This window comes from Myotis davidii, unplaced genomic scaffold, assembly GCF_000327345.1.
Source record: "Myotis davidii unplaced genomic scaffold, ASM32734v1 scaffold169, whole genome shotgun sequence".
In the NCBI taxonomy this organism is placed as follows: domain Eukaryota; kingdom Metazoa; phylum Chordata; class Mammalia; order Chiroptera; family Vespertilionidae; genus Myotis; species Myotis davidii.
Window position 1 is genome coordinate 2690 of NW_006383005.1, and position 11565 is coordinate 14254.

At 39.4% G+C, this 11565-nt stretch overlaps 1 protein-coding gene across 1 annotated transcript in view; it reads right to left on the bottom strand.

Moving 5' to 3' along the window:
* Window positions 1-3744: 3744 nt before the first annotated feature.
* The window catches only part of LOC102769384 (UV radiation resistance-associated gene protein), a gene marked incomplete at its 5' end in the record, with an annotated part of 166060 nt that continues 158239 nt past the window's right edge, over window positions 3745-11565 (bottom strand). Inside the window, one exon of the mRNA XM_015557473.1 lies at window positions 3745-4543. Coding sequence (XP_015412959.1) covers window positions 4531-4543 — 13 coding nt within the window. The remainder of the gene's footprint in view (window positions 4544-11565) is intronic.

The window sequence follows — 11565 nt, forward strand, 5'->3', positions numbered from 1 at the left end:
CCCAACCCCCTGATTGACTCTGCTTTGTGCATGACAGGGTATGGAGCCCCAACCCCCCTGATGGGCCCTGCTCTGTGCATGACAGGGGGTGGCGCCGCAACCTCCCCATCGCCCCTGCCTTGAGTGTGACAGGGGGCGGTGCCCCAACCCCCCAATTGGCCCTACCCTGAGCGTGACTGAAGGTGGCATCACAACCTCCCGATCGCCCTGCTCTGTACATGACTGGGGGCAGCGCCCCAACTCCCCAGTCGGCCCTGCTCTGAGCCTGACCAGGGGCTGCACCTAGGGATTGGGCCTGCCCTCTGCCACCCGGGAGCGGGCCTAAGCCAGCAGGTCGTTATCTCCCGAGGGGTCCCAGACTGCGAGAGGGCACAGGCCGGGCTGAGGGACCCCCCCTTCCCCCCAAGTGCACAAATTTATGTGCACCAGGCCTCTAGTCTATATAATAAAAGCCCAGCGACCATTATGGTGCAACGACCAGAATAACCAGTCACAATGACACGCACTGAGCACCAGAGGGCAGACGCTCAACACCGGAGCTGCCTCCTGGTGGTCAGAGCACTCAGACAGTGGGAGCGCCACTCAGCCAGAAGCCGGGCTCACAGCTGGTGAGCACAGTGGTGGTGGCAGGAGCCTCTCCCGCCTCCGTGGCAGTGCTAAGGAGCAGTGAACTAAGCAGTAAGGAGCATGCAGTGGGAAGTAAGGAGCAGCAAGCCAAGCAATAATAGCAAGCAGGCAGGTGGTTAGGAGCAACAGGTCCTGGATTACGAGAGGGAGCAGGCTGGGCTAAGGGGTGCCCTCCCCCTCCAAGAATTTCATGCATCAGGCCTCTAGTTGATATATAAAGGTTTTCCTTATATATTCTAGATACTGGCCCTTGGTTAACTGTGCTCTAAACATCTTCTGATCTGTGGCTTGCCTTTTCATTTAGTTATAAACAAGTTTTTAATGAAATCAAATTTATGAAACTTTTCTCTTATTATGGTCTATGCATTTCTGAGATTATTTAAAAGATCCTTTCGTAATTGAAAGCCCTGGACTATTTCAATTCTAAAAGTCTGAGTCTCTTTTCTACTAGAATGAAGTAAGATCAAAGAGTACAGGCAGAAGAGAAAGAAGTTAATGTTGTGACTAATATATGCATTTATTCTGTGTACAGACATTTCTGAGTGACTATCAAATGCAATAATTTTACGTAAACTCTCTTTTATTCTTATTTCTCTAAAGCCATTATCTTCATTTTTAGGTAAATGCACGGAGGCTAATGAGATAAAAGTAACTTCTTTAAGGTATGTTTGATGCTGAAGTTCTTTCAGAAGAGTAAAATGAGAAAGCCACAGTTTCTCCTTTCCTAACTTTAGAATATGCAATTTTTATTACTTAAATACCAATATGGTTTATCCTTGTTAGATAATTCTGTATGGAAGCAAGCATGTGTTTTAGTCAAATTAGTCATATGTATGATAACCAATCTGTGATCTAAAACACTTTATAAAGATATATTACTATGCTTCAAGTAAATTAATAAATGTATATTAATATTAACCATTTAAAGCTAATCATCTTTGAGAGTAATTTTTTAAAATATATTTTATTGATTTTTTACAGAGAGGAAGGGAGAGGGATAGAGAGTTAGAAACATCGATGAGAGAGAAACATCAATCGGCTGCCTCCTGCACACCTCCCGCTGGGGATGTGCCCGCAACCCAGGTACATGCCCTTGACCGGAATCAAGCCTGGGACCCTTCAGTCCGCAGGCCAACACTCTATCTAGTGGGCCAAAACGGTGAGGGCTGAGAGTAACTTTTATTTTTATGTAAACTAAAGATTAAATTATAAACATATCTTTCTTTTATCTACGCCTAAAACAAAATCACTGAGCAATTTAAAGTGAAGTCTCTTATCAGGCGAAGTGAGAAACTAGAGGCTTTGGTCAATGGGAAGGTACAATATCTGTTTTGGGCACGTGTATGTCTTGGACAGCTCTTTTCCACACTCAGCAGCTCAGATATTTAGGGGCCATTTCCTAGAACATGCTTTCTTCTTTACTTCCCTAGTTGTAGGACTTCCATTCAGCCAGGTTTCAGGCGGTTCTGAATGATGGTTCTGTGTTTTGGTTGTAATTTTGATGTGGCTGTGGGAGGTGGCGAGTACAGGCCTTTACCTACGCTGCCGTCCTGGTTCTCTCAGAATAAATTGTGTACTCACAACTGTAAACCTACTTTTGCCAATCCCTGAATTTTATCCCTCTGCCCCTCCAGCCCTCGAGCATTACATCCAGCCTCTCCTCTGATGCGAGTAAACGGCAAACCAGAAAAGCAGTTAAGTTCAAGTTGGGGTTACATGTCAGAGTCATCTGGTTTTCTTTTTTATCCCACTGTCCCGTTACATTACTGTATTTTAATTTAGTTGGTTGCAGAAAGCCGAGATGACAATAATACTAGGGAAGACTTCCTCGTCCAGATAATAACATCAGCACCATAAAAGCACACTTCATTAAAAACAACACACACAACAATACGCTTCAAGTGTCAGCGATGAAATAGCTGTGACTCATTTTCCACATTCCCCCTCTCTCAGTCGAATGCCTAATCTTCATAAGGTGTTCATTTCCTGTCTCACCCAGCAACCCCACCTGCACTTTTATTTTGTTGATCTCTCCTGCCTAAATTTCCATGGGGATCCCTTATTTTAAAACATGCTCTTTCCTCTCACTCCTGAACACAACCCCATCAACGCTGTTGCCTGTGCCTTGGATTACAATAGGCACCGAAGTTAATAGCTTGCCATGGTCCTGAGGGACTATATGAAATAATGATGGTCCTGGCCAGAGCATCTAGAGTTAAAACTACGAGCTACAGTATGGAGTGTCAGATTACCTAATAGCATTTGCAAAAACTGAACATCCCTTTTGCTCTCCTACTTCAATTCAAGAAATATTTTATTGAGTGTCTACACAATACAGGTCTCTCTGCAAAGCAGTGGAGTAAATTAAGATGTAGTCTCTATACTGAAAATATTTTGACGAGAATATGACAAATAACTCTAATACACCACTCATATCACTGTTAAAATGAAATGAGTGTATATATAATCACACTTCATTTCTGAGAATTGAATCCAAACTATGGGAAATCAAGTTTTAGATAATAAGGGAAGGGCCTTATGTTCATCCACAATTTTGATCCTAGGGAAGGCATTCCAAGTAAGCAGTATAGCATGGACAAAGAGTATCAAAGTGGGAAATAATGTGATGTGTTTGGAAAACAATAGTTTGACTGGGCATAGGTTATAAACTGAAAGAAAACTAGTACAAGACAAAAAAAGTAGTAGGCCAGGCAGGGAACTATGTAGTTGGAACATGCTCAACATTCCTTTTAAGAATAAGGGCTTCAGCATTCACTATGTGACAGCTTCTAAGACACGCTTGCTTAACTCCTTAGTAGGCATCAGGCAGTGAATGCCCTGAGTACTTGCAGTGAAAGAGACAAGCCTTCAGACCAGCGAAAGCTTTTTTCCCTGAACTGTGGGAAACCTCATCAGTCCTCTGCGTTTACACCACTCACTAAAGGATGATGTACCTCATGGCATTGTGACAAAAGGAAACTTCACACTATGCCGCTGGGTTGCATTTAAAATTTTCCTTAACCTTCTCTTAGGCCCACCTTTCCTTTAAGCACCTAGAAATAGTAAGAAGAACTACAAGGCTGCTGGGAATTCCTGTTGTAAAACTCAATGTATACATAATGGTTGCAAAATTTTATTGAGCATGTTCTATATGCCAAACACTGTGCATTATTTAATACTCATGTTAATCTAGTGGAATAGGTATTGTACGAGGTGAACCAAGACTCAGAGAGGACATTACCACAGTCACTCAGTGACACCAACATAACTCCAAAGTCCTAAATAATTAAAAATATAAAACAAACTCCACTAAGTATAAACAAGTCGAGGCAAGAAAGAAGGGAAGAGGGGCATTTCACATTGTACTTTTTAGAGAGAGAGAGAAAAAGTTAAGTGAACCAACTGATAAATGGGATTTAAATAATTAACATTTTCAATGAGAACTTAACATAGTGACTTTGCTTAACATATATGGATTCACATCACGTCATTTTTTCCTGGGGACCTTTCCCTAAATTAGGAAAAGGGGTATTTTTCAGACACGGACTCATTTTAATAAACACATTTCTTACACCTCCTTAATGCTTGCTTAAAAGTACCACACTACAATAAGCACACCATCTTCTGGGCTTGCTTTCCTCAGTGGGCCATATCAGAGGGAATGCTTATAACTTGTGATATGACCTCACTTCATCTTTCAACCTGCTTCTTCTTCATTTGTGAAATGAAAAATTAATCCTATGACCTAGCAATCTTCTGTCTTGTTCTAAAACACAGTCTACAATTCTGCACGAGCATATGTTTTTTCATCTTCATGCCTGTCCCATGGTGCACCCTTAGGTAGTTATAATGGAATCGAACTATAGACTTTTGGGAGTTTTTACATGAACAGAGATTTTTCAATTAGGTCACATTCCTGTAGCAAATGGCAAATATAAAAGACTTAATAATCTCATTCATTTCAATAATGTTAGTCACCCTAGAAAATATCTGATTATACTTTTAAGTTGCACAGCAAGGAAAAACAGAAAACCAAAGCAGTGGTCTACCCATTGCCTCAAGTCATCACATTCATTGTTCAGTTTTAAGGAATTGAGGTCTTGGCTCCTGAGTGCTCTAAATGCCTGCATTTGAGTAACAACCTATAATAAAATGAAGATGAAAGGTTATAAGAAATGTTCAAGTTTACAGGATAAACAGTAGAAGAGTTGAAAACGTAAGCCTAAGCACACGTAAAAATCTCCCACTTATGGAACGAAGCCATCAGATTTCATTGGCTGCCATGAAAGCAAACAGATGCTGATTTAGTGAAAACAGCAACCATTTCTGAATTCACAGCTTGATTAACAAACAGAAGCTGAAACCTTTTATAGAAAGGAATCTATAATTCTAAATATAAGATGCTGTCAACAGGTGTTTAAGTATGCCTGAAGCAGGTAATGACATAAATGAGGAGTCAGAATTACAGCAGTCTGAAAACGCTTATGTTTTCAATATAAGCCTTATGCCAACAAAATCCCAGGTGCCAGTCACTATTCCTATAGAGAATTCACTTCTCAAACAAATAATGTATTCTAACTCTTCAAGAAGACATCATTTGGGGGGAAAGTATCATTCACTTATGCAAGAAAGTAATGTTGCCAGGCCAGAGGGGTAGGCTGAAGGAACACAGAGACAGGAATCTGTCTGCTCACTGCCACTCGGCAAATTCCTTTGTCTCTTCATTCATGGCAAAAAGCAACCTAGTTATGCTGAAGGGGAAGCTCCATAAACTTCCAGACATGCAAAGGTGGCTGCAAGAAAAATAAAGACTCAAAACCACAGGCTCAGGGACCTCGCTGTCTGGCCAGTCTCTTTATAGATAAGTGTGCATGACTGCCTTATGTATCCAGTCACAAAAAAGGTGGTAGATCATTAAAGCACACCATTCCTTCTCTCGCTAGCATCACATGCACATGCAATGACGAGGATCTGGACCCAATATTATCTGATTTTGGACACATCACAATCTTCTTGTACTCTACAGTTTCTGTATCTTATAAAAATCAGTCAATCAAGTAAAAAAGGCAACTCCTGGGGTTTTAGTCAAGATCGTCCACAGGAATAAATATAAGTACAAAAATAATCAAGAAAATGGGAAAAGCAGCATTAACATTTCTCTAGGTTCCAGTAATCCCACTACAGAAAAATAGCTGACCATCTTTTAGGGATTTGTAAAAGCCTTGTATTGAACAGGCCAAGCACTTTCAAAAGTGCCTGCCAATTATACCACCCCTTATTTCTCCTTCTGAGACTAAAACAAAAAATTTCAGACCTCTTTTGAGGGCTTGAAAAAGCCATATGCTCTGACCAGCTATGTGCTAGCTCAATGACTGTCTCACTGATCCATTCTGAATATATTATCTAACAGACAGTTAAGCAGCACAAGAGCAATGACTAATACATTGCATTTTAAAAAATCACTTTAAAACCTACTTTTCAGTCCTCAGTGAAAGAAGAAATAGGGGGAAAAGAACATTGCAGCTGGACTCTGGTTACATTCCTTCGTGTTTTGTGGTCTGTGCCTTAAAATGAAATGCAGCAAAGATTTCAGAGTTTCCCTTTACAGTGTGCAGGTGCACAAGAAATGGTTTAGGCAAGGCAGCAGTCCAGACCTGTGTTTCAAACAGGCCAGACAAAGGAAAGAACAAGTCCCCCAAACCACAGCAAAACTGGCTACAGAGGGCTTTGAACTCTAACATTTCACATGCCAACAGGCAAATGAGGCAGCTAATCAGAGAGGGCAGAGGCTGAGGATTCCTAGGTGTGTTACATTAAGTAAAATTTGTCCAATGAGTCATTCAATTCATATTTCCCATCTCCCATGAAGACCTCATTCCTCCTAATACCTTGGAAAGGTTTACATCAAAATGACAGGAGAAAAGAAAACCATGTCTAATCTGCTCTTTCGGTGACACGGGCTAAGAATAACTAAGAGGTTGACTCAGTCAACAAGAATAATCAATAAAGGTATTTTTATATATTTATGCATCTATGTTGTTCCAAAAAGGCTTTCAAGTGCTTTATTAAAGTGCATAAAACCAGCCAAAGAATTTGATAGTTCATAAAATCTAAGACAGATAAATGCTATCTATCATAATGTGACATGCCACTAATTGTGAGGTGCATTTCATTTTTAGCAATATTAAAATGTCAAAAATATGTATATAGAATCAATAAAATACAATATGTATTTCAGTAGAAGGGGGAATATAAAGTTATTTCACAAAAATGCAATTCCTGTGGTTCTACTGGCTGCCAAAAAAAACGGGTAACATAATCACCTAAACCTAGCTGCCCTCCCAGATTGCTTAGGAAAATCAATCAATCAATAAACAAATTATCACTACTACTCACACTGGGGCACACCACTTGGAGTTGTTCACATGTTAAGCTATTCCTTCACAAATTAGAGTGCAGAAGAAAGAATATTTATCATTCTGAGGACACCCTTCCTTCAAACTCCCAAAGTGATTTTCCTACATAACTAATATTTTAAGTCATCATGCACAAATTTGACAAAAATCTAGAAAGAGAGTTAGTTTTTATTAATATGGAACCTAGGGAAGGTTGGGAGGGGTGATCATTCTCCACAAAACTACAAGATAGCATTTGTCAAAGACATATCTGATCATGGTGTTCTCTTATTTAAAATCATCTGGGGTTTCCTTTATCTCTTATAAGTAACGTTTTTCATCATTAAACAAACGGAATGAGGTCAGTGAAAATGATGGAGTAGGTAGATCTGAGGACTTGAGCTTCCAGGGATACATTAAAAAATAATAATAAGCAAAAACTAACAGAATCAACTTTGACAAAACTCTGGAAAATAGTCAAAGGTTTATTACAACAATCAGGTGAAGTTGAACCAAGGAAAAGGAAACTCAAAATCAGGAGGAAAGCTTTGGAGCATTTTTACCTACCCTGCCTCCAACTCCCTCTTCAGCTCAGCAGTAGTCTCAAAGACAGCAGCCTACATTCCAGTGTGGGGCCCTGATCTCTGGTTCTTTTTTATTATAAAAAAAATTGTGTAGGTCTGTTCTAACTTGTCTAGGAACTACCTAAAGGACTAATGCAAGGTGCCTGCCTTTGTTTTGCCTAGTCAGAACGCACTCAAAGGTGAAAAGCAGGGTACTGTGTTGAAGATGTATGACAAACAAACGACCCAGAGCCTTGCCGTGCAAAAGATTAAGGCTGAGACATACAACAGACTACCTGAAGCCTGGGAGGAAAGGGTGGGGAGAGTTTCTTTGAGAAATTAGGGCATTCAAAAGTGCCCATAGACCCTGGGGAACACAGAAGCTACTCATATGCGCAGAGCAGGATGCATGCTCAGAAAAGGTCTGAGAAGACCCGAGGCTTTCACCTCTGCTGATCGCTAACCTACCTGCAAGCATTAAGTGAAGTCTCAGGCCTCAAGGTTGAAATGGGAGGAAACGAGACAGTTACTCAAAGCTACATAAAGAATAAAGAACTCTAATAAAGGTAAGTACACAGGTAAGTAAAAAAGGCAGTATTATGGGCACATCCTATATAATAAAGAGGTAATATGTAAATTGATCCTCACGCAGTAATGCCGTCACAAGATGGCAGCATGCACAGTGGGGATGGGGCAGTGGGGGCAGGGACGGCAGCAGCTCAGCGTGGCTTCCACCGGGGTTCCTGTGGCCCCACGGAGGCGCGGGAGTCCCAGCAGCTGCTTCGCGTGACTTCTGCTGGAGTTTCCACGGCCCCATGTGCACGGTGCAGGGGCAGGGCCCAGTGGCTGCTGCACATGGCCCAGAGGCGGGGCATTGGGGCAGCACTCCAAGACTCGGGGTCATCCCGCGGCATGGGGGGCGGGGGGGTTAAGCGGAGGGGGAGGGGTCCCGGGTCTCGTGCGATTTCGTGTGACGGGTCACTAGTAATGTATAAAGATGTAATTTGTCACAATAACAACAACATAAATGTGGGAGGACAGGTGTAGAGGAGCAGTTTTTATATGCTATTGAAGCTAAGGAGGTATCAATTCAAATTAGATTGTTATAAATAATAGGATGTAAATTATAATTTCCAGAGTAACCAATAAGAAAATATCTTTAAAATATACTGAAAAAGATGGTAAGGTAATCAAAATGTTACACTATAAAAATCAATTAAGAAAATAAAAAGAGGCAGTAATGGAGGAAATGAGGGAACAGAGGAGAAAACATTACCTTAGACAAAAAAGTTATAAGAAATATGGAAAACAAATAGAAAAATGGCAGAAGTTCTTCCTACCACTAATTATACTAAGTATAAACAGATTAAGCTCTCCAATCAAAAGGCAGAGAGATTGGCAGAATGAGTAAAATACATGATCCAACTACATGCTCCCTAGTAGAGACTCATTTTAAATCCAAAAACACAAATAGGTTCAAAGTGAAAAGATGGAAAACATATTCTATGTAAATAGTAACCAAAAGAGAGCTGGGGTGGCTATACTCTATCAAACATTCATCAATAAGAAATAACAATTAAAAACATATGCACCATACAATAGATGCCAAAATGTATACTTATAACAATCTAATTTGAATTGATACCTACTTAGCTTCCATAGCATATAAAAACTGCTCCTCTACACCTGTCTTCCTACCTTTACGTTGTTGTTATTGAAGCTAACATTGACAAATGAAGGAAGAAGTGGTTCTATAATAATGTTGGAGAGTTTACTGTCCCACTTTCAATAATGTATCTTCTAGACAGAAGATTAATAAGGATATAGAGGACTTGACAACACTATAAACCACCTAACCTAACATACACATATAGACACTGCGTCTAACAGAAACAGAATACACGTTCTTCTTAGATGCATGTGGCATATTCTCTAGGATAGACCACAAAACAAGTTAGACAACAAACAAGTATAAATAAATTTAAAAATATTGAAATTATACAAACTATCTTCTCCATCCCAATGGAATTAAACTAGAAATCAATAATGAAACAAAAATTAGAAAATTCACAAATAAGTGAAAATTAAACAAACTCCCATAAGCAACCAACGGATCAAAGAAAAAATTGCAAGGGACATTAGAAAATAGTTAGAGACAAATGAAAATAAAAACACAACATAGCAAAATTTATGAGATGTAAAAACTTATATAAACACTGACATAAAAACCATACATATCAATAACCTCACTTTACATCCAAAGGAACAGAAAACAAAATCCAAAGCTAGAAGAATAAAGGAAATAATAAAGATTAGAGTGGAGATAAACAAGACAGAGAACAGAAAAATAATAAGAGAGAATCAACAAAACCAAAAATCAATCATTTGAAAAGGTCAACCTAATTAACAAACTTTTGGCTAGATTAAACAAGGGAGGCATAAATAACTAAAATCAGAAATTAAAATGGAGACATTCTTAAAGATCTTACAGAATTGAAAGGAATTATTTAAAAAATACTACAGACAGAGACATGGTAAGAAAACCATAGACCAATTTTCCTCATAAATATAGATGCAAAAGTCCTCAATGAAATACTAGCAAACTAAATCCAATGGCATTGAAAGGCCTTTTTTTTTGTTTCCTGTGCAAAACAGGGAAAATGATCCTAAAATTCATATGGAATTACGAGAGCCCTAAATAGCCAGAACAGTGTTGAAAAGGAAAAACAAAATTGAAGGATTCACACTTCTCAATTTCAAAACTGATTGTGGTGGTGGTGTAAATACAGACATATAGACCAATGGACTACAATTGAGAGTCCAGAAGAAAAAAAAACAACTATGGCTAATTGATTTTTAACAAATATGCCAAGGATATTCAATGGGGGAAAATAGTCTCTCCAACAAATGGTGCAGAAACAACTGGAAATCCAAATACAAAACAATTAAGTTGGACCCCTACCTCATAACATATACAAATAGTAACTCAAAATGCATCAAGGACTAAAATATAAAATGATTAAACTTTTACAAGAAAACTCTTCAAGATGTTGGATTTGACCATGGATTTTAGATATGAAACCAAAAGCATTTTCAAACAAAAAAGATAGACAAAATACATCTAATCAAAATTTAAAATTTTTGTGCATCAAAGGACACTCTAAAGGTAGTGAAACACCTGTTTTAATTGCTTTGTATTCACTCCATTGATAAGAGAGGGATTACTGCCCTGGGGTTATGGGAATGGTTAAATATCTGACGGTGGACATCGGACACTGGATAGGTGAAACTGAGAGCACGTTAGTAGTCACATATACTCATAGCCCAGGGAAGAAGGACATCTTATGCCATGTAGGGTCACATAGCTACAACTGGGAACATAGTGTGAAATTAATAAACAAAAACCTCATTTAAAATGGAGTCAGAAGGCTAGAAGAGAGAACTCTCATGCATGTCTCATACAAGGCACACTGCTGACTCCAACAGGAAGAGAGGTAGGTATCTTGCATCTCCAACAGGAAGTGATACTACATTATACCTCAGCAGAGGAAGAAAAGATTCCTCCTTGTCCAGTAACAGCTCAACCAATGGGAGACTGCTATAACTCAGCCAAAAGTCACTATACTTCCAATTTTCAGTTTCCTCCAATGGACTCCTCATTTACAACAGCCCCCCCCCCCCCCCCCCCATTAAAGACAGTTTCTCTCCTTTGTTTCTTTGGACTTGCACATGATTCAACATTAGACCACATGTCCTACATTGCAGTTCTTTGCTGTACCTGAATAATAAACCCATTTTGCTGGAGAGGTATCTGGCTGTCTATCTCTTTAAGATCAACATTATTGAACAACTAGAAACCATGAGAGGCAAGTTTTGTAGTATCAAAAGGATGTAGTGATGACTGGTTCCTATGGGAAAGAGGATGTGATTGGTTTGTTTCCATAATTTCCAGCTGGCAAAGAGCTGAAATTCAGAACTCA